Here is a 25,737-nt window from a genome sequence, read left to right as displayed (position 1 = left end):
TACCCGTATTCGCCAGTGTAACAGACATTTAAAACAGTTAAAATATCAACTTAAGCTTTGTGCCAGTAGAACCAATAACAAAACAACAATAATTAATTCCTATGATAACTGCAATAATTACAGCTAGAATGACTAGTCAAATGATGACTTTTCTATAATATTCTACACCATCACATTGTGAATTGTTTGGGTTTCATGGAGGTTAAGACAACTGCCACAGCAAAGAAAAGCATGTACAGGTTTATTCATTTCAAGGCCACAGTATCTTGCCAGTACATCTGAGTGACTTAAGTAAAACGGTCATTTCTTTACAAAAAAAGGAAAGAGGAACATTATACAACAAGACAGACTTATATAAAAAATAAAACATATTTACAAAGGTTATTTCCATAGATTACAGTATAGCTTAGATTAAGTCATGATGAGGCACATACACACACACAAAGGTTGAAATACAAATGTCTTGACTACAAACACTTTTTTTTTTTTTTTTACATGTTATGCATAAGTTCCTCAAAAATCAGACATAAGAATCATTGAAAAATGAGTACCATTGGAAAACAGATGGGGAAGCAATCCATAAAGTAAACCAAAACATTCAACATGGTTGTGACAGTGTAGAAGTTCTAGAAGATTTAAAGTGCTAATTCAGATTTATTTTAATTCATAGGCCTGGGAACCAAGAGTGTAATTGAAAGACTGGACGCACCAGCCACAGCTATAATACAAAAAAGTATTTACAGTGGCATAGAAATAACATTTACAGTGTTTTTGACATGAACAAACATGAATGTTGTACATCTCAAATGAATGATTTTCAGGGCCTATTGATAATGTCCAATTGGGCCAGAAAGTAATTGATCTGTTTTGTTGTCATGTTCATGCATGTCCATTATTTTGTAGGTTAAATCGAAGACAACACACACCCCTACATTAATAAAGACACAGGGAGTGAAGTCATGAACAAACCGTGATACTGAAGAGAAAAAAATACAGACCTTCCCTATACCGTAATCTTCAAAAATTAGTGGTTTGATGATTAAATAACAAGAAATCAACTTTCTAGAACATAATAACAAGACTTCATCAAAAATGCATGACGTGTCACATTCACCCCAATATGGGGCTAACGTCCTATGTACCTGTACAACGGCTCAAACAGCAGTCAAACCTGCAGTACATTCATACAGTACATTCATTTAATGTTTTGCTCAAAGACTTAGGATGTTGGGAAAATGGACTGTCCTTTAGGTGTAAGTTATTGTCTACTTTGTTGTGTTCCAGAGAAGGCAGATGAGTGCTAAAGCTAAGAGAGGGTTAACTCACACAGGCATAACTGTCCAGGGTCCTTTGGATTTGTGAACAGGCACATGCGGTGGTCTCTATGGGATTTCAGGACCTCTTTCCACAAATTAAAGCTTGAATCCTTAATTGAAACAATAACAAAGCGAATCCCCGCCTCTGTTTTTGTATAAAAAAAAAAGCAGCTGAGGGACAGGCCTGGAGAAATGTAACCACTCAAATTCATAGAAAAAGCTATGGATGCAATGACTAACCATCCAAGATATAAAACATGTTAACCACGTTGAGGCTATACAGTGTTGGTTTCCATTTACTTTTTACAAACACTGGAGTAAAACAAGCTTATATTTGGGGTTCTGATGAGGTACGACAGTTGAACTAAACTCATGAGGCATTTAATTATAAGTTATATTCTTCAAGAATCAATGGATGCAGCAACTAAGGATTCTAGCTTTAAATGACAGTTAATGGCACGTCTGTTAGGAGTATGATTCTCTTGCTCCTCTGGTTAGAGCTAGGCTGAAATGCAGCGGCATCGGAGTGGGAGGAGAGAAAACAAGTTGTGGACGCCATTTTAGACTACTACAGTATCGAGATGCACCAATGGAAACAGTGTGGAAATGCAGCCTTAGTCTCAGTTTCACTAGGCCTTATCAGACCTTGTTGTCCTCTTCCCACTGACAAGGCCCTTCACCGATACAGCGCGGGTCACATGTCGTGTTCCAGGCCGACCCACAGCCTGTGGCGTTTTACCTGGGCTTCCTTTAGTCGTCGCTACAGGGCTAGTAACCCCAGCCCCTCCTCGTGGTGGTTTGGTTGGGATGCCCTCCGTCTTCACCACAGGGACACCCCCCCCAGCACGAGTCCATCTCGCCGGGTTTAACCCAGCCCGAGTTACAGGGCTAGTAACCGCATCCCTTGTCACCTTGGCCGGACTAGAACCCTCTCCAGCTCTCCGCACCTTGGGTGGCCTACCCCAAGTTGCAGGGCTACCGGCAGCACTCTTCACAGGCCTAACCCCTGCTTGAGTCACTGGGGTAGGGGTACTACCCCCAGGCCCAGTTGTCACCACAGGGCTAGTAGTACCCCCAACCTGTGATACTTTAGGCCGTCTACCCCGCCTCGTAGGGCTTAGGCTACGTTCCCTTGGTGTTAGTTGGATTTCACCACCCCCAGTGTTCGTGTCTCGACCTGGGGGTATTCTTGTGATTAAGGTAGGGATACTAGCACTACCTGCAGTTTGTGTCACGTTGGCCTGGTCGTTGCCACCGGTCGTTACCACAGGGCTATTCACCCCAATCTGTGATGCTTTACGGGGCTGACCCCGCGGAGCAGGGTTAGTAGTGATATCTCCAGTTGGTGGTGTTTTGATGTCAGTTTGTGGTGTTTTTATGTCCAAGCGAGGCCTTCCCCGTTTTCTCTTCAGTAGTTGAGCATCTGAGCTGTCTGTCGAGCCTCCCTCTCCCTTTTGTGTCAACAAACCATCCTTTTCCTTTGATGTCACCAAGCCAACCTCTGCCTTCTGAATGATCGAGCTATCATTTTCCTTTGGTGTGACTGAGCTATCCTCTCCTTTTTGTGGGACCAAGCTATCAGCTTCTTTCTGTGACACCGTGCTATCCTGTTCTTTTTGTAGTTCTGAGCCATCCTTGCCCTTCAGTGTCACAGAGCTCTTCTTTCCATTGTGTTGGACCGGGCTATCCTTGCCCTTCCGCCCCACTACTATGCCCTTGTGTTCAGAGAGCGCCTTCACCAGTATGGCTGCCTCTCCCTTGGTCAGAGACAGGCCCCAGCCTCCAGCATCACTCTCACCCGCCATCTGCGGTTCCTCCAACGGCCTCCAGATGGCACTGTTTAGGGGAGCGATCTCCACAAGGGGACACTTCATACCAGAAAGCCTCTTGATTGAGTTTTTATTGATTAGTGACTTCTTTTTTGGAGTTGAGCCGTTATCCTTCTCTGTGGAAGTCTCTTCTTCCATGGATCCATTACAGACAGGGGCCTGTGGTTCCTCCTTACCTAGTTCTGGCCTCTCTGCTGCTGGGCTGTCGGAGGGCTGCTCAGCCTCCCCAGACACTGTCCCCTGGTCCTTCTCAGGGCCAGAGGCAGCTCTCCCCTTCTCCACAACCTCCTTGGCTGCTGAGGAGGTGGGGGTTGAGAGGGAGGTGACTGTTGGTCTCTTCATAACTTTCACTGTGTAGACCGATCTTCCTGCTGTGGATAAAGGAAATACTCAACCATTAGAATGAGACTCACAACAACATATTCTAGACAGAATGCCAGTCTAACAATCATAACACTTGGAACATTTTACCCATATAGTGGACCTCAAAACATCTCTTACGCTCTTCCAAATCAGCATCGTTGATATTTCATATCTAGATATAGAACATGCATAACCAATTAAACAAGAGTACGAGACCAAATATGGGTGTCCTGTTCCTGTATGCGCTCACCTGGTTTGGAAGCACGAAGCATGGAAGGGGGAAGCATGGAAGCAGGAAGTATGATCTTGCCGCTCTTGGTGCGTAAAACAGCAGCCACTGGTTTCACAGAGCCACTAGCTGCTCCTGCCTGACCCAGAGAGCTAGCTTGAGACACCTGGGACACTGGGATATACAGATAAATATATTTATAAATAAGAGCTGTATCTAAATGGTTTATCAAAGTTAGCTGGCTAACTCATTGATCTTGCTTAGTGTCCATACTCCCTTGGGACACTGGGACACAGAAAAAGGTGAATCAGGTGCATAGGTGTAGGGATGGTACAAAAGCCTGCAGTCATTAGCTATCTAGGGGGGCTGGCATGGCCATACCTCATAGCCTTTCTTGCAGTCAAATGACCAAATTGCCCTCTAGTGGCCTCATGGGTGGAACATTATTAATCAACATTATTTCCAAAAACATGCAGAAAATCTGGTGTTTCAATGTCAAACGGTTGTGTTATATTTTGTATTCTGTGATGTATAGAAAGTGTAATATTGGGATGAAAACTCAAAATGTAATACATTTCAACTCTATGACATGGTACAGGTGTCTACTTTGTTTAAGACCATAACCATGTCTGTGATGTGTATACTTTAGTTTCAACGTAGATTTGTTAAAGACTACCAAGAAACACTCTGTGTGACCCTGATTTAGCCCACTGCAGTAAAATGATCATTATTAAAAAGGTGTCACAAATACAAAGCTGTATCTGAATGTTTATTTAAGTTAGCTGGCTAATTCATTGATCCAGCTTAGTGCTATACCTCCTGTTGTCAGACATAAGAAGCAGGTTATTATTACCCGTCATGGTGTTGGGACTCGGGGTGGAAGTAGAGGACGAGGTGGGGCTAGAGGTAGGGGGGACAGCTGCTGCTCTCCTCTGGGCAGCTAGAGTCCGTTTCTTCTCCCAGATCTCCTTCAGCTTGGCCTTGATCAGCTCCTCTGGCTTTCCTACAATACAAATTAAAAAAACACACCAGAGTTCACATTAATATGCTTCTTGCAATCACATAATACAAGTATCTCAAGTAAGTAATGTTTAAGTAAGAAAGTGATGAAGTAAGTAGCTCCAGTCAGACGTACCAGACATGTATGCGATCTCCTTGACATAGACAGTCTGGATCTCAGTCAGCATCCTCTTCTTCTCCTCCAGAGACTCCGAGTCCACCGACAGGGTACGAATCTCCTTCAGAGCCTGATGAAATAATACATGTTAAAATCCCTTTTATATACCTGTATTATTAACCATCTATACCAAAAAATGCCACCATGAAAAAGTTGAGTTTATTCATTAAAAAGGAAATGAAAATAATGTATAGTTCTTGTGTCTTCCACAGTACAGCACAGGACAAAATTAACCAAAACAAATAGCCGGTTACACAGCCACATAACATACTGTCCCATACCTGTGAGAGGAGGTGTAGCTTGGAGACCTTGGGGTCCAGTTCTTCCATGAACAGCACCTGTTTGAGTCTGGTGAAGAGCTTCTGGTGCTCGCCGCGACGCAGCCTCTCGGTCAGGGTGCGGTTCTTACGACCCCCTCCCTCACCAGACCCAGACCCCTCCTCCTCTCTCATATCCGTCTGATGCTGCAGGGAACAGGAGTCAAAGGTTAAAGGTTGAGAGTTATTGAGCATTCTATTGGGTATTCCAAGGTATTCTTAGACCTCAAAGGAAAATGGAAACACTTTAGAAAGTAAAACTAAGCAAAGAGATTTATTCCATCCACTAATAAACATGTGCATTTAACATATACACCTCTATTTTTAGGATTTTGATATTGAACAATGTTTATTAGAGTTATGGGTAGCGCCATCTTGAATTGCCATAGTAGCGACTGACGCAAACGCATCATTGGCAGGATGGGGCAAATTGAGAGTTTTGGCAGGGGACTGAAAGTGAATGTTGCCACCTGGAGGCGACTCACAACTTTTGACAGCTTTGTCATTGAGATCAGGACAACAATATTAAGGTAAGAAACTGTATACAATAATTTGTAAATTTTTGAGTATTTTTTTCGATTGATGAGTATGTGACTTGCCAACAAGCCAAGTAGACAGTCAGCTAAAACGAAGCAAGGTAGCTAGCTACTAGTTGATTTAGCTCCCATTTTGTCTTTTTGATGTAACTGTACAAAATTATCATATTGACAATTTGTAACCATGCCAGCCCAGGACCTCCACATTCGGCTTCGTCACCTGTGGAATCGTCTGAGACCAGCCACCCGGACAGCTGATGAAACTGGGTTTGCACAACCGAAGAATTTCTGCACAAACTGTCAGAAACCGTCTCAGGAATGCTCACCGGGGTCTTGACCTGTAGTTTGGCATTATAACTGACTTCAGTGGGCAAATGCTCACCTTCAATGGTCACTGGCACACTGGAGAAGTGTGCTCTTCACATATCAATCCCCTTTTCAACAATACCAGGCTGAAAGCGTGTATGGCGCCATGTGGGCGAGATGTTTGCTGGTGTCAACGTTGTGAACAGAGTGCCTCATGGTGGCGGTGGGGTTATGGTATGGGCAGGGATAAGCTACGGCCAACGAACACATTTGCATTTTATCGATGGAAATTTGAATGCACAGAGATATCGTGACGAGATCCTGAGGCCCATTGTCGTGCCATTCATCTGCCGCCATCACCTCATGTTTCAGCATGATAATGCAAGGTCCCATGTCTACATCTGTACACAATTACTGGAAGCTGAGAATGTCCCAGTTCTTCCATGGCCTGCATACTCACCAGACATGTCACCCATTGAGCATGTTTGGGATGCTCTGGGCTGACGTGTACGACAGGTTATTCCAGTTCCCGCCAATATCCAGCAACTTCGCACAGCCATTGAAGAGGAGTGGGACAACATTCCACAGGCCACAATCAACAGCCTGATCAACTCTATGTGAAGGAGATGTGTTGCGCTGCATGAGGCAAATGGTGGTCACACAAGATACTGACTGGTTTTCTGATCCACGCCCCTACTTTAATAAAAAAGTTCTGTGACCAACAGATGCATATCTGTATTCCCATTCATGTGAAATCCATAGATTAGGGCCTAATGAATATATTTCAATTGACTGATTTCCTTATATGAACTAACTCAGTAAAATCTTCGACATTGACATTCTTTTGTGAGCTGGGTGCTCATTCTAAATAGTAGAATCTAATCTGTTCAAAACAGTGGCAGGGTGTGCAGCACTGGTCATTCGGTTTTCGACATGCAAAAATGAAACAGGTGTATTTATGCTGTTAAACGGCAACTGCTCTGCCCACAACCGTAAGGCACTCCAGAGGGTAGTGAGGTTTGCAAAACGCATCACCGGGGGCAAACTACCTGCCCTCCAGGACACCTACACCACCCGATGTCACAGGAAGGCCAAAAATATCATCAAGGACAACAACCACCCGAGCCACTGCCTGTTCACCCCGCTATCATCCAGAAGGCGAGGTCAGTACTAGAGGTCGACCGATTAATCGGAATGGCCGATTAATTAGGGCCGATTTCAAGTTTTCATAACAAATCGGTATTTTTGGCCACCGATTTGCCGATTTTTTTTTTAATTAAAAAATATATATATTTTTTACACCTTTATTTAACTAGGCAAGTCAGATTAAGAACACATTCTTATTTTCAATGACGGCCTAGGAACAGGGGTTAACCTGTTAGGGTATAGGGGGCAGTATTTTCACGGCTGGATAAAAAAATGTACCCGATTTAATCTGGTTACTAATCCTACCCAGTAACTACAATATGCATATACTTATTATATATGGATAGAAAACACCCTAAAGTTTCAAAAACTGTTTGAATGGTGTCTGTGAGTATAACAGAACTCATTTGGCAGGCAAAACCCTGAGACAGATTCTGACAGGAAGTGGATACCTGATGTGTTGAATTGACTTTAAGCCTATACCATTGAAAAACAAAGGGGGTGAGGAATGTTTTGGCACTTCCTATTGCTTCCACAAGATGTCACCAGCCTTTACAAAGTGTTTTGAGTCTTCTACAGTGAGATCTGACCGAATAAGAGCCTTGGAACTGTGATGGCCCATTAGACACCTTGCGTGCGAGTTGATGGTGGGTACTCTCATTCCGAAACGTTTTAAAAGAGAACCCAATGGTCCGCCTTGAATTTTATTCATGTTCTGGTTAAAAAAGGCCCTAATGATTTATGCGATACAACGTTTGACATGTTTGAACGAACATAAATATATTTTTTCCGTTCGTGATGTGAAGTGAAGTCCGGCTGGCTTAGATCATGTGCTAACAACACGGAGGTTTTTGGACATAAATGATGAGCTTTTTTGAACAAAACTACATTCGTTATGGACCTGGGATTCTTTGGAAGTGACATCTGATGAAGAGAATCAAAGGTAATGGATTATTTACATAGTATTTTCGATTTTAGATCTCTCCAACATGGCGGTTAGTCTGTATCGCAATGCGTATTTTTCTGGGCGCAGTGCTCAGATTATTGCAAAGTGTGATTTCCCAGTAAGGTTAATTTTAAATCTGGCAAGTCCATTGCGTTCAAGAGATGTAAATCTATAATTCTTTGAATGACAATATAATATTTTACCAATGTTTTCTAATATTAATTAATTATTTTGTTGTCATGACTTGACTGCCGGTATTGGAGGGAAACGATTTCCTGAACATCAACGCCATAGTAAAACGCTGTTTTTAGATATAAATATGAACTTGATAGAACTAAAAATGCATGCATTGTCTAACATAATGTCCTAGGAGTGTCATCTGATGGAGATTGTAAAAGGTTAGTGCATAATTTTAGCTGATTTTATGGTTTTGGTGACGCCTGTCTTTGAATCGACAATGCATTACACACAGCTATTATCAATGTACTCTCCTAACATAGCTTTATGCTTTCCCCGTAAAACCTTTTTGAAATCGGACAACGTGGTTAGATTAAGAAGATGTTTATCTTTCAAAGGCTGTAAGTTAGTTGTATGTTTGAGAAATTTGAATTTTGACATTTATTTGGTTTCAAATTTGCCGCTCTTGAAATGCACCTGCTGTTGATAGGGTGCGCCACGGGTGGCACGCTAACGTCCCACATAGCCCCAAGAAGTTAACTGCCTTGTTCAGGGGGGATTCGTGGATTTGTTTTTGCAACCTTCCGGTTACTAGTCCAACGCTCTAACCACCTGCCTTACATTGCACTCCACGAGGAGCCTGCATGGCAGGCTGACTACCTGTTACGCGAGGGCAGCAAGAAGCCAAGGTAAGTTGCTAGCTAGCATTAAACTTATCTTATAAAAAAACTATCAATCTTAACATAATCACTAGTTAAACTAGTAATATCATCAACCATGTGTAGTTATCTAGCGTGTCCTGCGTTGCATATACTCGATGCGGTGCCTGTTAATTTATCATTGAATCACAGCCTACTTCGACAAACGGGTGTTGATTTAACAAGCGCATTTGCGAAAAAAGCACTGTCGTTGCACCAATGTACCTAACCATAAACATCAATGCCTTTCTTTAAAATCAATACACAAGTATATATTTTTAAAACCTGCATATTTAGTTAATATTGCCTGCTAACATGAAATTGTGTCACATCTCTAGCGTTCATTGCACGCAGAGTCAGGGTATATGCAACAGTTTGGGCCGCCTGGCTCGTTGCAAACTAATTTGCCAGAATTTTACGTAATTTTGACATAACATTGAAGGTTGTGCAAAGTAACAGGAATATTTAGACTTAGGGATGCCACCCGTTAAGATAAAATACGGAACGGTTCCATATTTCACTGAAAGAAAAAAACGTTTTGTTTAAGATGATAATTTCCGGATTCGACCATATTAATGACCCAAGGCTCGTATTTCTGTGTGTTATTATATTATAATTAAGTCTATGATTTGATATTTGATAGAGCAGTCTGACTGAGCGATGGTAGGCAGCAGCAGGCTCATAAGCATTCATTCAAACAGCACTTTCGTGCGTTTTGCCGGCAGCTCTTCGCTGTGCTTCAAGCTGTTTATGACTTCAAGCCGGGTGGGTATAATTTATGGAACATTCCAACAGGAATCTATTCCAAAAACTTCGTAAATAACAAGGTTGCCAAAAAAACAACGCATACAAAGTCATATAGCGGCAGAATAAGATACCGGGTAGGGAGTGGTCTATTTCATTGCGTTTTTCACTCATCAACGTTTATTCCGAAAAATGTCTGTCCTCTCTCTGGTTGCCTATGGACAAACATTAAGAATAAGCTACGTGGTGAGTTGATGCCTATTCGGCAGCTAGTTAGCTAGGTTTGTATGCGTTGCTACTTTGTATGCGTTGTTGGTTGGCAACCTTTTACTTTACGTTTTTTGGAACAGATTCCTGTTGGAACATTACATAAATTCTACCCACACCTTCAAGCCTATCAACCACAGAGATTAGGCAGGTGTAACCGATGTGAAATGGCTAGCTAGTTAGCGGGTGCGCGCTAATAGCGTTTCAAACGTCACTCGCTCTGAGACTTGGAGTAGTTGTTCCCCTTGATCTGCATGGGTAACGCTGCTTCGAGGGTGGCTGTTGTCGATGTGTTCCTGGTTCGAGCCCAGGTAGGAGCGAGGAGAGGGACGGAAGCTATACTGTTACACTGGCAATACTAAAGTGCCTATAAGAACATCCAATAGTCAAAGGTATATGAAACTTCTTACCTGGGAATATTGAAGACTCATGTTAAAAGGAACCACCAGCTTTCATATGTTCTCATGTTCTGAGCAAGGCACTTAAACGTTAGCTTTCTTACATGGCACATATTGCACTTTTACTTTCTTCTCCAACACTTTGTTTTTGCATTATTTAAACCAAATTGAACATGTTTCATTATTTATTTGAGACTAAATTGATTTTATTGATGTATTATATTAAGTTAAAATAAGTGTTCATTCAGTATTGTTGTAATTGTCATTATTACAAATACATTTTTAAAAAGTCGGCCGATTAATCGGTATCGGCTTTTTCTGGTCCTCCAATAATCGGTATCGGCGTTGAAAAATCCTAATTGGTAGACCTCTAGTCAGTACAGGTGCATCAAATCGGGGACCGAGAGACAGAAGCTGTTTTTCAGTCTCAAGGCCATCCGACTGTTAAACAGCCATCACTAACATTGAGTGGCTGCTGCCAACATACTGACTCAAATCTCTAGCCACTTAATAATAAAAAATGTAATGTAATAAATGTATCACTTGTCACTTTAAACAATGCCACTTTATATAAATGTTTACATACCCTACATTACTCATCTCATATGTATATACTGTACTCTATACCATCTACTGCATCTTGCCATCTTGATGTAATGTATCACTAGCCACTTTAAACAATGCCACTTTATATAATGTTTACATACCCTACATTAATCATCTCATATGTATATACTGTACTCTATACCATCTACTGCATCTTGCCTATGCCGTTCGGCCATCCATATATTTATATGTACATATTATTTTTCATTCCTTTACACTTGTGTGTAAAAGGTAGTTGTTGTGAAATTGTTAGGTTATATTACTTGTTAGATAGATATTACTGCATGGTCGGAACTAGAAGCACAAGCATTTCGCTACACTCACATTAACATCTGCTCACCATGTGTATGTGACCAATAAAATGTGATTTGAAAAATGTACAGATCGCTTTACATATCTTAAAGAAACAATCAGTAGTTCGAAAACTTGGCATCATATTTTCTGTCATGCTGCTTTGTTGACAACTTCAACCAACTTCCGCCCCAGACATTCAGCCGCCGTTGCTGTGATGTTTTAATTTATGGTTGGAAACCAGTAAATTTTGCTCATTAACACACGCAGTGTTCATGGTCTTTCAGACACTTTTGGGATTCAGCCATTTTTGGAAAATCCTGCCAGTGATGCAACAATGCCAGTTTACAATTCCAGTTAGCTGGTGTTCTAAAGCCTAGTACTTTCATTCCCTTTTAAACAATACATGAGAGCTAAGACCTTAACTAGACAGCTCCGTAAGAGGGCCTAAGAATACTACAAAACAAGATGTTGCTCTGCAGTTATAATGGACAGATGGGAGAAGTCTTACCTTTTCTTTTGGTTTTAGTGCCGTTTCCCCATCCTGATTGGTTTTTCTGTTAGGAAAAAAATACACATTTTATTAACCCCAGCTTCCTTGAGACAGTATCACAAAAAATCATACAGCTAAATAGCCTACACACACACACTCCAGTCTTACTGTGTGTGTTTGACAGCGGCCCTCATCTGAGCGATGGTGATTCCCTGTCTCCTCTCCTCCACCGTCTCAATGTCCACTGCTTCCTCCTCGTCCTCCTGGGGTGAGAGACAACAATCTGGCTTTACAAAACACTACACCACAACCCAACCAAGTGCAACTACACTGAACATTTACACACAGAATAAAAAAAATACTAAAATCAAACCATCAAAGATTAAGCTCGCTTACATTGGCATATTCATCACTGTCGGAATCCGAGTCATCCGAGGAGTCTTCCGAGTTGTCCGAATCAGAGTCCTCGACCTTAAAATCAGGATGTCCGTTCTCATGCATTCTTAGAGTGGTAAACCGACTGAGTTCAGTGTCTTTCTTCCATGATTCTGGGCTCCATAGTCCCGAGCCCTCCCCCACCTCCCCTCTCTCTGCATCACTCTCGTCCGACAGCATCTGCTCATCACAGGTCAGCTCATTGGGCTCCACGGGACAAGAGGTGTTGGCTTTGGCTGATCTACAGTCAGATTTAAGGTCCTTTGACTGAATCAAACTCTGCTTTTTCTGGGCTAGAGCTGATCTGGAGTCAGATGTATTGGTATTTAACCCTGGGGTGTAGGAGTGGTCGTCGGTTTTAACTGGTGTCAATGCCAGATGCAAGGGAGAGGAAGAAGAGGTTCCTCTTGGGTTCTTCTGTGCCTTTACCACTCCAGGTCCAGCAGAACCCACGGCTGTGGTTCTGATTAGTTCAGGTAGCCGGGGAGCACCTCCTCCAGTACCTCCAGGCTTAGGGAGCTGGATGAGGGTGAAGCCCCCAGGCAGGGACACTCCAGCTGGACCTCCCACGGTGCCCTGGCCTGGACCCCTAGAGCCCTGGTCCCCTGCAGTCGGAGGACAGATCCTGAAGGAGTAGGTCCCAGTCTGGCCCAGGAAGCTGGGGGTCTTCAGGGAGGAGGAGACAGTGAGAGACAAGGGGGAGGAAGAGGAAGAGGTCTGGGATGGGGTGATGGCACCCAACTGGCCCATGATGAATTTGATGAGGGGAGCGTGGGGAGGGGGGCTGCGAGGGGGGTGGATGGAGGTGAGAGGGGGGGGAGGTGGGAATGTCTTGGGAGTGGACGGCTTGGTAGCAAAACCTGTTGGGACAACACAAGACATTAGTGTTGAGGATGTGGTTGTGCGTGTGTACATTCATCATTAAATGAACTCATGAACTTTTGGGCGGCAGCGTAGCCTAGTGGTTACAGCGTTGGACTAGTAACCGAAAGGTTGCAAGTTCAAATCCCCGAGCTGACAAGGTATAAATCTGTCGTTCTGCCCCTGAACAAGGCAGTTAACCCACTGTTCCCTGGTAGGCCATCATTGAAAATAAGAATGTCTTTAACCTGTTGGGGCTAGGGGGCTTTAACCTGTTGGGGCTAGTATTTTCACGGCTGGATAAAAAAACGTACCCGATTTAATCTGGTTACTAATCCTACCCAGTAACTAGAATATGCATATACTTATTATATATGGATAGAAAACACCCTAAAGTTTCTAAAACTGTTTGAATGGTGTCTGTGAGTATAACAGAACTCATTTGGCAGGCAAAACCCTGAGACAGATTCTGACAGGAAGTGGATACCTGATGTGTTGAATTACCTTTAAGCCTATGCCATTGAAACACACAGGGGCTTATTAATGTTTTGGCACTTCCTATTGCTTCCACTAGATGTCACCAGCCTTTACAAAGTGTTTTGAGTCTTCTACTGTGAGATCTGACCGAACAAGAGCCATGGAACGGTGATGGCCGATTAGACTCTGGCGTGCGAGTTCATGTTGGGTACTCTCGTTCCAATACGTTTTAAAAGAGAACGCAATCGTCCGCCTTGAATTTTATTCATGTTCTGGTTAAAAAAGGCACTAATGATTTATGCTATACAACGTTTGACATGTTTGAACGAACGTAAATATATTTTTTCCCCTCGTTCATGAAGTGAAGTCCGGCGGGCTTAGATCATGTGCTAACAACACAGAGCTTTTTGGACATAAATGAGCTTTTTTGAACAAAACTACATTCGTTATGGACCTGGGATTCCTGGAAGTGACATCTGATGAAAAAAATCAAAGGTAATGGATTATTTACATAGTATTTTCTATTTTAGATCTCTCCAACATGGCGGTTAGTCTGTATCGCAAAGCGTATTTTTCTGGCGCAGTGCTCAGATTATTGCAAAGTGTGATTTCCCAGTAAGGTTAATTTTAAATCTGGCAAGTCGATTGCGTTCAAGAGATGTAAATCTATAATTCTTTGAATGACAATATAATATTTTACCAATGTTTTCTAATATTAATTATTTAATTTGTTGTGCTGACTTGACTGCCAGTTATTGGAGGGAAACGATTTCCTGAACATCAACGCCATAGTAAAACGCTGTTTTTGGATATAAATATGAACTTGATAGAACTAAAAATGCATGTATTGTCTAACATAATGTCCTAGGAGTGTCATCTGATGGAGATTGTCAAAGGTTAGTGCATAATTTTAGCTGATTTTATGGTTTTGGTGACGCCTGTCTTTGAATTGACAAAACATTACACACAGCTATTGTCAATGTACTCTCCTAACATAATCTAACTTTATGCTTTCGCCGTAAAACCTTTTTGAAATCGGACAACGTGGTTAGATTAAGGAGATGTTTATCTTTCAAAGGGTGTAAGATAGTTGTATGTTTGAAAAATTTGAATTTTGACATTTATTTGGTTTCAAATTTGCCGCTCTTGAAATGCACCTGCTGTTGATAGGGTGCTCCACGGGGGGCACGCTAGCGTCCCACATAGCCCCAAGAGGTTATTAAGTGACTTGCCTAGTTAAATAAAGGTCAAATAAAATAAAAACTCACGAGTGGGCTTGTCTTGATTCTTGGCCTTTATGTGACGTATACGATTCAAAGGTACCAGCTTGATCAACTGTCCGTTGGGCTGACGATACATTTTACAGCCCTGGGAGGAAGAGACTGTCTGTAGTAGCATCTTTCCAGCAGGGGGCGATACACCAGGGGGCGATACACCAGGGGGCGATACACCAGGGGGCGAGCCTTGGGAGGTGCCTGGGGCAGGAGGAGGGGCCATGGGTACCAGGAGCAGGGGAGAGCCGACTGGGTCTTTAGGGTCTGTGGTGGTTTGACTGGTGGAGGTTTTGCCTTTAGATTTGGTGACACTTAGGGACCATGGTGGTCTGTACGGAGGAAGCCTGTTCTTCCCTGGAAACAGACCGCAGTGACAGTGTAAGAAAGAGAGGCCTTTTCTGAGAGAATACAGAACTATCGCCATCCTTGAACCATCAGGCTTCGGTTACTCAACTGTCTAATTACATCATAATTAATACAGTACAACAAAATGTGCAAGTGTTGCAGTAAGGTTAAGTTGATAACTTCTACTTCAAGCCTCTATTGAGGAGCAGTGAAAGGATCTTACCTGCTGGGGTCTGGGATACTTTCTGGGCCAAAGCTACTTTCTTAGCCTTAGCTGTAACACTACTACTGCCTTGAGGAGCAACAGCAGTGACTGCGGGCTTCAAGTGCCCAGCACCCACAGGTGTTTTCTTCGCCCTGGGGATGCAGTTTAGAGGCTTTTGAGAGGCCTTCTGAGGGGCTTTGGCTACAGAGCGCAACCTGCCGGTGACGAACGCAGCTAGCCGATTGGCCGGGTGCAGAGCTCCCATCTGCCCCAGCAGCAGTCTGGCCTGGGAGTAGGATTTACCGTTCACCTGGGGAGGAAGAGAAAGAATGGAGATAATATAGGCAAAACAGATGAACATAAAAGAACAGGTTCTCTGTGGAGGATAGAGCTTTTCACAAAATCTAGGTACAATTGTTAAATTAGAAATAACTCGGAGCTCCTAAAAAAAAATCTAAAAAACTTTATGGCTAGGTCTCTTTTCAAAAATGGATTAGAAAAATGTCCAAAATGGAGGTAAAGTGAACCTAATAAAATACCTGGATGAGTCCTACAGCAGGGCAGGCTGGTTGTTTCTTCCTGGCTTTCAGTCTGCCTGCTGGCACTACTCCTGTCAGGAAGGGAGTCACTCCGACCTGCATCTCCAGCTCCTCAGGCTTAGGGATGCCCTCTTCCTCCTCATCTTCATCACTACTGTTGTCTGTGACTTCACTATCGGATTCATCACTATCATCGGTATCACCGTCTTCAGCCTTACTGATGCAGACCTTGAAGTAAGGAAGTGGATGATAATAAATCACACTCATGACCATTTGTCACTGATCAAGTTATGCATTTTAAATCTGAAACACGGAGCAATTCTGAACATTATGCATGACAGCATGAGTTGGTCCAAATAACTGCTTCTTTAAGACAGGAACGGAAATGGCATGTTTATTGCTTTATTCTAAATGGTTATTATCCCCCTACCTTGAATATGATGATGGTGCTCTCAGCCTTGCGTTTGTGTGTGTTTGAGAGTAGGCGGACGTGGTAGGGGCCAATGTTGAAGGGTTCGGACAGACGGTTCTGGGTCATGCGTCGACACAGAACCCCCAGGACCAGTTTCCGGTGCTGGTCCCAGTTACACTCTGACTGGATCTCCAGCTGCCTAGTGGGCTCAGGAACTTTAGGCTTCTTGGCCTGGGTGGAGGGACTTTTCACTCGTACTACTACAGGGGGAAAGGTCAGATGTCCCAGGTTAACGGTTTAGGGGTAAACAGATTAAAACATAACATCTTGAACGGCCTCTTAAGAACCGTGGTGAGCAGTGATTCCATCTTACCTGGTTTATTTGGAGGTGAGAGGATGGCAGCGATCATTTTCTGCAAAGACAAGAACATTTAGAAATGACATTGACTGAGAGGGACTCAGACTAGCTTGGTTACTCCTCTTCCATAGCCATTGTAAAATGTTTGTCTGCCCTTAGTGGCTGGATTAACTTCCTAAATCAGTGATCGCCAACCTTTTCAAGATCATTTTCGCAGTCAAAAGGCAACCCGAGATCTACCACTCAGAATTGATTTCATACATGACTTTAAAAAATGTAAGCCTATGCAACATTAACCTAATAAAACACTTAGGTAGGAATGAGGTTTGTGCAGTAGGCCTAATACATTATCACAGCACATTGGCTATATGCCTGGCCTGCCAATATTGTTCTTCTCAAACCATAATATATTTGAAAACGCAAGCTTTGATAACAATATAGATCAGTTGGTGAGGCACAGCGGAGCATAAATTTAAATAATAAGCTTTTTTATTTTACTGGGCTGACGTTACCTGCATCTGATGGTCAGTCTCAGTGGAGGTAGAGAGAGAGCAGCAGAGGGTCCGTCTCTCACGGTCCCTGCTCTCCCCTTTCCTCCAGTGAGACTGACCAGAGGGGACACAGTCTTCCACCTGATGATCGAGCCTCACCGCATCTGCCTCATGTACAAATTCATGTTGTTCCTATGACCAGAGAAAGTGAAATATTCCTTGATATTTAAATAGACACGACGAGCTGCTATTAATAAAAACGCAGGCCTTTCGATACACTTGGCTGCAGCGCGAGTAGAAGTAGGGAGAAGTGTGTTTTATGTTTTGTAATAGTGTTGAATCAAAACAGCATTGACAGTGCTGTATAAAAACATTAACTCACTCATAAAAACATCAGCTCTTTGCTGTATTCTCTGACAGTCTCTCTCTGGTCATGGTTTTAAAAGTTCTGAAATCTCACGTAGGCTAGTATCAAACTTCGGTGTGGGGTCATGGAAGCTGTAGGCGTGATGATTTGAGCCATCTGATTGGCCAGGACAGTAGGGACACTTGATTTAGTCACAGCGCTCCTGGTCCGCCGGGTAGGCGGAGTTTGTCCCTTCAGACAAATTAAAATGGTTCACAATGGGAACACTTTGCCTACCCAGCACGCAGGGCTTCTGAATCAAGTTCACCTACGGCCAACAGCGCAAGACAGAAAAACAAATTATAGGAGCACAAGGCTTTATCACTGGCTTTTCCACAGAAATGTTCGATGACTGACTAGGAACGCCTTGAAGACTGACCAGTCGATCGCACTCCTTAATGCATCTACAAAGACAATAAATATTTAGTGTGTGTGTGTCCTGTGCCTGACCTTTCTGCTGCTGGGGATGATGGAACGGTTACTGTCCTTAAAGAGGTGGACCTGTGGTGGCAGCACCTGGGGCGGCGGTTTACTGTTAAACTCTCTGACACGGGCACACGTCATCATACTCTCAAAGTACTTGTAGACTGGGTCCTTGTCCTCCTCTCGCAGCTGCACACACACACAATCCCTCATAACTTTTTCATATACAACTTTGTCAAATCAAGGTTTCCATCATATCACTACAGTTGAGTAATTTAGGGTGGTAGTTTGACACCTTAGGATGTGTCCCAAATGTTCCCCCATTCCCTGCATAATGCACTACCAGGGCCCACAGTATACTATGACAGAGGAATTTACCTCGGGGGTGAGACGAGGTACGTAGCGCTTGGGACCAGGGTTGTAGATCCTGGTTAGAGGCTTGATGGGTATGTTGGGGGCAGGTTTCGGGCTGAAGAGGGGTTCGGGGTCCACCCCTGAGGTGCAGTCCCACAGGGTAGAGACACGGACGCCTCGATTGGGCTGGACCTCATGCTCCACGTTAGACACAGCTGAGCAGGGAGAGGAGAAGACACTTTCATTAACTTGTTCAGGCTGATGTGCAATGTGTCATTCATTTGGTCAATAGAGAATATAATACAACTCTCACAAGTCCCCAAATGCACCCTGGGTATGAACTTACTGTAAACAGGCAGTGTCTGGTGCTGGCCGTTCTCTGCTGCTGTGGTCTGTTTGGTGATCCTGCGTTTAAAGCAGGAGCAGCCCAGCATACAGTCAGGCCTGTAACAGTGGAGCGGACCCCTGGACACCCGGGCCAGGCTGGAACACACACAGCCCAGCCTGCAGAACTCAGAACCACACTCTGGCCTGTCCACTGGACTGGCCTGGGGGGCACGGCTCTTAGGGAGACCCTGGAGGGCACAGACAATGAGGAGAGAGACCATCAGAACATGTGTGTGAGCATTGTGTGTGTGTGTGTGTGTGTGTGTGTAATCTAAGTCCTACCTGCGCAGTGAGCAGTGCCATCAGGGCTCTCTCCACCCTCTCAGTAGTGATGTGTGTTCTATCATGTCCTTGGTAGAAGGTGGCATCTTCCATCTCCATCATTCTCAGCTGGATCTTAGAGAGACCAACCAGTCTGAGCTGGTTCTTAGAGAGGCCAGTCAACCCGCTGGAGAGGCCTCTCCCTGGGCTGGAATCCCTCCTCACTGCCCCCTGACCTGGAGGAGACCTGGAGGTACGAGGAAAATGTTTAATGAAAGGCTTTATTGTCCATTTTAGGGTAAAAAAGGAAACTTGTTGTAGGCTTGCATTAGACAGGCTCAATCCCAAATATCTACATAACATCCAAACTATGAATACAATTGACATTACTGTCATATCAGACCCATTTCATATTGCTTTGGGACCACAACAAATATAGATGCGTAAACTATATGATTTGGCATGGGTATAGCATGTCTTTAGTGGAATGTCCTTACCGTTGGGCAGTAGGAGGGCTGGTGACTTTAACCCCAGCTGTAGCTTTAGCAGCAGTAGGAGGGCTGGTGACTTTAACCCCAGCTGTAGCTTTAGCAGCAGTAGTTTTGTTACTGTTGGTGACCTGGATGGGCCGTAGCACAGAGGCAGATCTGGCTTTGCCCTGGGCTGGTGTTATCTGGTGCTGTTTGCCCTGTGCTGGTGTGGGTTTGGGTTTGGCTGCTTTAGGAGGGGTCCTGTGGTTGTTGATAGGTGGAGGGGGTTTCTTTAGAGCTGCGTAGAGGAGGGGTTTTCGAGAGAGGGGGCAGGGTCTACAGAAGGCGGGGGGCGGGGGAGCACGTGTCTTCAGAACGCTGTCGAGGGTCCGCACGTAGCTGGTGCTGGTCACAGGCAGCTGATAGGCCACGGAGCCCAGGGGGTTGTGGGAGAAGGCAGCAGCGCGGTCGCTGATTCGCTGGGCCTCGCTCTCCAGGTATTGGTCGAGCATTTCGCTGCAGAAGGCCGAACGGTTGGGGTTCTTAGAGGTCTCTTTGGTCCTGGTGAACTTGTCCCTCCAGCCCTTGATCTTGGTCAGGTCACTGGTCTTCCCCGTCCTGGAGACAAAGGACCTGCTTCCATCTGCACAGCGAAGAGACAAGGCTGTTAGACAAGAGATACAGGCCCAATTCCAAATCAACCTCTAGACCCTTCACCTAGCCTCTACCTCTCTGGTGTTTGGAGACTAAGTAGAGGCATCATTATATTGCTCTTATCCAGTCCATCCAGATCTGCAAATACTGACAGGATTGGGGCTTGTGGGTTATCCTCAGATCAAACAATAACCTCACCCATTAACACTCCCCCATTCTACCACAGTGGTGGGAGTCACATTACTAGGGCTAATTCTGAGTGTTTAAGTTGGTGTAAATCCCATAATTGCCTTGCCTTATTATCTGCCTGACTGACGAGGGGGTTCAATGTGGATGATGACAGTAAACTGGCTATGAAGTGCTCAGTGACTCTGATGTATTAAACTAGCTGAGCCATGCAATTGAAAAAGCGCTATCATCTTTCAAGTGCAATTCATTTAATACTAGGCTAGGCAGTCACATTTCTCAATCAGGAAATAATAACATGTTTATTAATACATCCCCTTGTTGGCAACCACGGCCGCGTCCCTGGCTATTCTACAGAAATGTTTGATGACTGACTAGGAACGCCTTGAAGACTGACCAGTCGATCGCACTCCTTAATGCGTCCCTACGGCCGCCACGGCCACGTCCCTACGGCCTCTACCTATGGCTCTACTCAAAAACCAATAATAACAGTGAAAGTAAATAATACGTATTGTGTTGGTGTCCCATATAATGATCACTGGAGAGCTTTGAGATATGAGTTTCAACCATTTCTAGAAACAACCTGTAATCTCACTGCTGTTTTGCAGGTCTTATTGCTACTGTATGTGGCCTACATTGCTAGTAAATTACCCATCACTTAAGTGTGACTCACCAGTGGAGGTAGCGTTGCCCAGCCCAGCGAACACAGGCGGAGACAGCGGTAGACTCACCCCCAGATACTGGAGATCGATGGCCAGGCCTGGGTCCAGGGAGCTCAACTTCAGCCCAACTATCGGTAGGGGGAATAACACACACATTAGGGTGATCAATGGTGAACATTACTGTGAAATATCTAACTCTCTTAGGGCAGAGACTGGTAGGTTTGTGTGGTGAGAGATGGAGGAAGAGAGAGAAATACAGAGAGTGCATGCATGAGTGTGTTTTGTCCACTCACCCTCCTGTAGGACAGGGTGGATGACCTGTCTGTGTTTGAGTGTGTTCAGGTCTTGCAGTAAGATAGTCTGTAGACCTGCAATCTTCTCCTCAACACTCTCCAGTACTGCGCACACACACACACACAGGTTAGAAAATAATAGAATAGACCAGAGTGTCATCATTATTGGAGACTTTCAGAAATGCATGCTGTATTGTGAATGCCAATCAGTGAAAACAGTAGTGGGTGTTGTTCTAGTTCTCCAGCAGGTCTTGTTGCCAAGTACACTGTAATTGACAACCCCAGTAGAATAGAACTTCTTCGCTCCCCCTCACCAGTTCTCTCTGGCTGTTCCTGAGTGACTGGTGATGTGTTATTGGATGGCATGTCCTCCACATGGACACCAAGAGCTTCCTGTGACACAGAGGAAGAGATGACCATGTCAATACGGTCTGCACCTTCAGAAAAGTTAAACAAAGTTTCCCTCCTATATTTCCGACTCTGGGGTTTCTAAATTAACATTTCCGGATGTCTGAAATTCCTATTTCCCATAACTCTGACCGCACACAAGTGTCGTGTTTTACCTTGGAAGTGAAGGACACAAAAAGTAGACCCTCCACGTCATCCAGTTCCGGTTGCATAGCAACAGGTATCGGGCTGCTAGCTGCAGTGACAGCCGCTGGCGCCGCCTTAGTACCCTTAGAGACTTTTCCGACACTGCCCCACCGATTGCCCCCCGATTTACGCCCCTTCTTCCATGGCTTAGGGACAGCAAAAGGGGACGCGGTGGGGGTCAGAGGTGAGGGGGTAGGAGAAGGCTTGGGTGCAATCTTTTGAGGTTTGGATGTTTTAGGGGTTAAGCTCGCAGCCTTGTCCTTCTGAGTTTCTCTAAGCGAAATGGGTGCGGTCATTGTTGGTTCTACAAGCAGAACCTTCTGTGAAGACGGAACCTCAGACTCCATTGGTTCTACAGTGGAAGGTTTTAAAGGCTTTGAACAGCTGTTGGTGTGTAACACAGTAGACTGTGTAGTATTCTGAGGGTTAGCAGTCAGGCTGGCCTGTATGGAGGGGTCCATCCCAGCACCCAGTCTCTCCCCCCCAGCCCCCGGGCTGTTCTCTGGCCTGGAGGCTCCTGAGGGCAGGGCTAGCTGGGCTCGGAGGTACTGCCTGTGGAAGACGTGGTCACTATCACTGTAGTCCAGATCCATCCCCTCTTCACTGGCAGACACATCAGTCTGATTGGCGTCTGAATCTGCTGTACCAGGAGCTACTTTCCTTAACTTCCCTGAGACTTCAGCCCCCACAGGGTGAGTTGTAGGGAGAGAACGTTTCTTCATGCTACAAGACAATGGGGGGTGCAGATGGGAAAAAATATTAGCTGTGTATCAAGAACAAATGGAAAACTGAATAGCAACAGTAAAACATAACATTCAGTGAATTGTAAGGAAAACACCGGAATTATAGTACAACACGATAACAGAAAGCTTCACTCACCTGATATCAGCCACAACATCGTTTACAGTCACAACATGCTCAGTCCCCTCACCACCATTAGACCTAGCAGAGCTACGACCAGGGGAGCGGATATCTCCCTTCCCCGCCTGAGGGTGCTCCGGCCTGGGCTTTGCGAGGCGCGGGCTGCCGCTGTCCTCCCGGAAGCCCTTAGCAAAGGGGTTATAATCAATCTTCAGCTGGGTGATCCTGGTGTTCTGGTACGATGTCACTGCATAGAACTCGGTCTGCGGGAACGTGAAGGTCATGACCTCCGGGCCAAGGAGCTGGAGGTCAAGCAGCTTAGGGTCAAAGCCAAGGTCGTCTCCATCTGCGACGGGGATCACGTGTAAACTGGGCCTGTAGCGGTGCATGGAGTGCAGCAACACATGTCCCTCCTGGTCCAGGCAGTGGTTAGTCAGTTTGAGTTTATAGAAGGAGACCAGGCTGGCCATCCAGACCTTCCCCAGGGCTGATGAGTCCTGGTGGGGAAAGAGTCGGCATGAGGCCTGGGTGTGTGGTTCTCCAGGACCACTGGGTTCCCACTCCTTCAGGTTCCAGCGATGGCGGTATGTGTCGACGGGGGTGATTGACAGGACCAGGCAGTAACGACGTGTTGGTTCCAAACCCGTCAGGCGGTAGCGGCAGTAGGGAAACATGCGCCGGCCCTGTTTGGTGAGGATCATCTCGGTTCCACAGCAGTGGAACTCCCTCCAGACATTGCTGTTCTCCAGAGTGACCCCCACACTACCACACAAGCTTATCGCTGAGAGGCCTCCCTCCTCGGGCTGCAGGCCTCCGGAGGCTGGGCCACTGGCAGCAGATGATGAAAATGGTGAGGGGAGGGCTGGGTTGGCACCACTGTTTGTCATGGTGGCAGCTGGTGATAAAGATGCTGATGCTATGGGTGGGTTAGCTGGCTTAGCATCAGAGTTTTTCCCACTATCCATGGGTACGGGTATGGTTCCACTTGCTTCTTTGTTTGTAACGGCATCAGTGGATAAAGCTATTGCTAAGTTCGCTTCACTGTGTGTGGATGATGCCATAGCTAGGTTGACTTCAGTGTTTGTTATGGTGTCAGTGGATGAAGCCATGGCTATGCTGGTTAAGCTTGCATCCTTGTCTGTCATGGCTACAGCTTGGTCCTCCACCCCACCCTCATTGGCCAGGCCTGGCTCCATGGTGACGCTGTCAAATGGGATTGATGTGGTGACAGAGGTAGTAATGGCCGAGTCCTCTACCCTCCCCTCCATTACAGTAGGGTCCTCCATAGATGGGACAGAGTAAACGTTGTATACTATTCTTCTTCACTTAAAAAAAAAAAAGCACCTCAAGTTGAACTATGGTTATTTTCAGTTGACATCCTGGAATAATGAAAAAATTAAGTTAGAAAAATGTCTCATGTCAATGGCCAGATAGTGAACCAACTAACAACATGTAAGGACATGTCTAAATTAATTATTACAGCATAATATATAAGTTGTGAAAATTGTAAGAAAAACATGGAGATAAAATAAGATTTGAATTTATCAAAAATACATTGTTTTCAGATGTGTGACCTTTATTTCATATCCACTCTGTCTGCTATCTTGTGAAGTTTAGTGTCACCCAAAAGCAGTAGGCTGATTCCTAAAGCTTGTACTTTATCCGACACCACACGTTACATCCATTTTCTGTTTATCAACTCGTAGTTGTCTTAGGAATTTTCTTGAACAATGGCATTATATTCATGCAATGTGTCATTCAAGTGTAGCAGATGAGGTTGGTCAGCTCACTATGCTCTCTTCATTGGGAAGTTGCCATAGGCTTTAGTTCAGATGGATAACACAGTCTTGAGTTGGGTCCTAAACCACCGGTATGGAACTAAATTGATTAGCCTGGTTACTAGCTTAAGTTACAAAGATGCTAGGCCTATATTACAAAACGTTATCTAAGCTGATTAGGTTAAATTAGCCTAGCTAAACGTTTAGGCTAACGTTACAACAATATTTTCCCTGTGCAGGTTAAAATGCAATTATGACATTAACTGGAATGTCCTTGCCAATTTCAGTTCAGAAACAATACAAATACCACGACTTCCTTTCATGTAGCCTATAGAAGTGCTTATTGGAGGTGTTACCGTTATTATTTGTTAAATATGGTTATTCCAAATAATATTTCCATCTCAACTATCAAACCATTATTATTTCCCATGAGCTTTAAATCGTGTATTTCTTCAAAAACACATGCCAGTGTCGAGTATAAAAGTTGCTTGACAACACCCCTCGTCCTCCCCATCCAAGCCTTGTTGTAGGCCTCCAGATATTTAGCCAGCAAGTTAAAAAGTTGGACATTCACTGACGCCTACCTTCCGCCGCCGTATGGCGTGTTGCGCTGTTTGGAGAGCAATAATAACAGAGCAAACTCCAACTGTTGCGTGCCGTCGTCGAAACAAAAGGCCTCGAAATAATCTTCGAGCGTGCACATAAATTCGCAAATGGAGGCCGCCGAAGCCACGCAATGTAGCCTAGCATCGACCATGCACACAGGCTACCAAGGCGCATGCACAACATCAACCCTCAATGGCGCGTGATTTCCCACGCCAGCGCGAGGAAAAGCGGGAGTCCATCCCGAGGATCTCTGCCACCTCGAGTCCAATTCGTGGCATCGAACAACTCCGGCGAAAAGTCTGTGCAATAAATAACAAATACACAAATTGACTCTACCTTTGTGAATCGTGCAGGAATCGGATAGCGAACTGTCTGTTGTGACTCTCTTCGAATCTTGTGCATGTCCGTCCACTTCCAGGCTATCTCTCACTCCTTTCGAACATCTATCTACACAGTCTCACTCCACGGAGACACACACACACACTCAAAACACACACATCCGTGCTCGGGGTGTGACGTAAGTTACCATGGCGGCACACACACTCAGGTTCGGTCGGTGTGTGTTG

At 44.7% G+C, this 25,737-nt stretch overlaps 1 protein-coding gene across 2 annotated transcripts; it reads right to left on the bottom strand.

The window, feature by feature from the left end:
- Window positions 1–224: 224 nt before the first annotated feature.
- On the bottom strand, window positions 225–25,737 carry mgab (MAX dimerization protein MGA b). 2 transcript variants are annotated; one of them, XM_029729785.1, is made up of 24 exons: window positions 25,508–25,737; window positions 22,806–24,166; window positions 21,896–22,649; window positions 21,647–21,725; window positions 21,333–21,437; window positions 21,051–21,167; window positions 19,565–20,180; window positions 19,089–19,314; window positions 18,766–18,994; window positions 18,444–18,634; window positions 18,093–18,254; window positions 16,761–16,800; window positions 16,406–16,647; window positions 15,976–16,203; window positions 15,455–15,746; window positions 14,881–15,240; window positions 12,236–13,134; window positions 12,008–12,102; window positions 11,858–11,903; window positions 5,196–5,378; window positions 4,873–4,984; window positions 4,591–4,740; window positions 3,759–3,911; window positions 225–3,516 (listed from the first exon to the last, which is right to left on the bottom strand). In XM_029729785.1, exons 2-24 carry the CDS (start codon window positions 24,071–24,073, stop codon window positions 1,946–1,948), a joined length of 8,118 nt encoding a protein of 2,705 aa, XP_029585645.1. In that variant the 5' UTR covers window positions 24,074–24,166; window positions 25,508–25,737; the 3' UTR covers window positions 225–1,945. The 2 variants fall into 2 exon arrangements, with proteins under 2 accessions (XP_029585645.1, XP_029585729.1); XM_029729869.1 differs by lacking the exon at window positions 25,508–25,737 and adding an exon at window positions 25,150–25,313.

The sequence above is a fragment of the Salmo trutta genome, chromosome 1 (genome assembly GCF_901001165.1).
Source record: "Salmo trutta chromosome 1, fSalTru1.1, whole genome shotgun sequence".
Classification (NCBI taxonomy): Eukaryota; Metazoa; Chordata; class Actinopteri; order Salmoniformes; family Salmonidae; genus Salmo; species Salmo trutta.
Note: the sequence above shows the minus strand (reverse complement) of the source record. Positions and strands in the feature narration are given on the sequence as shown.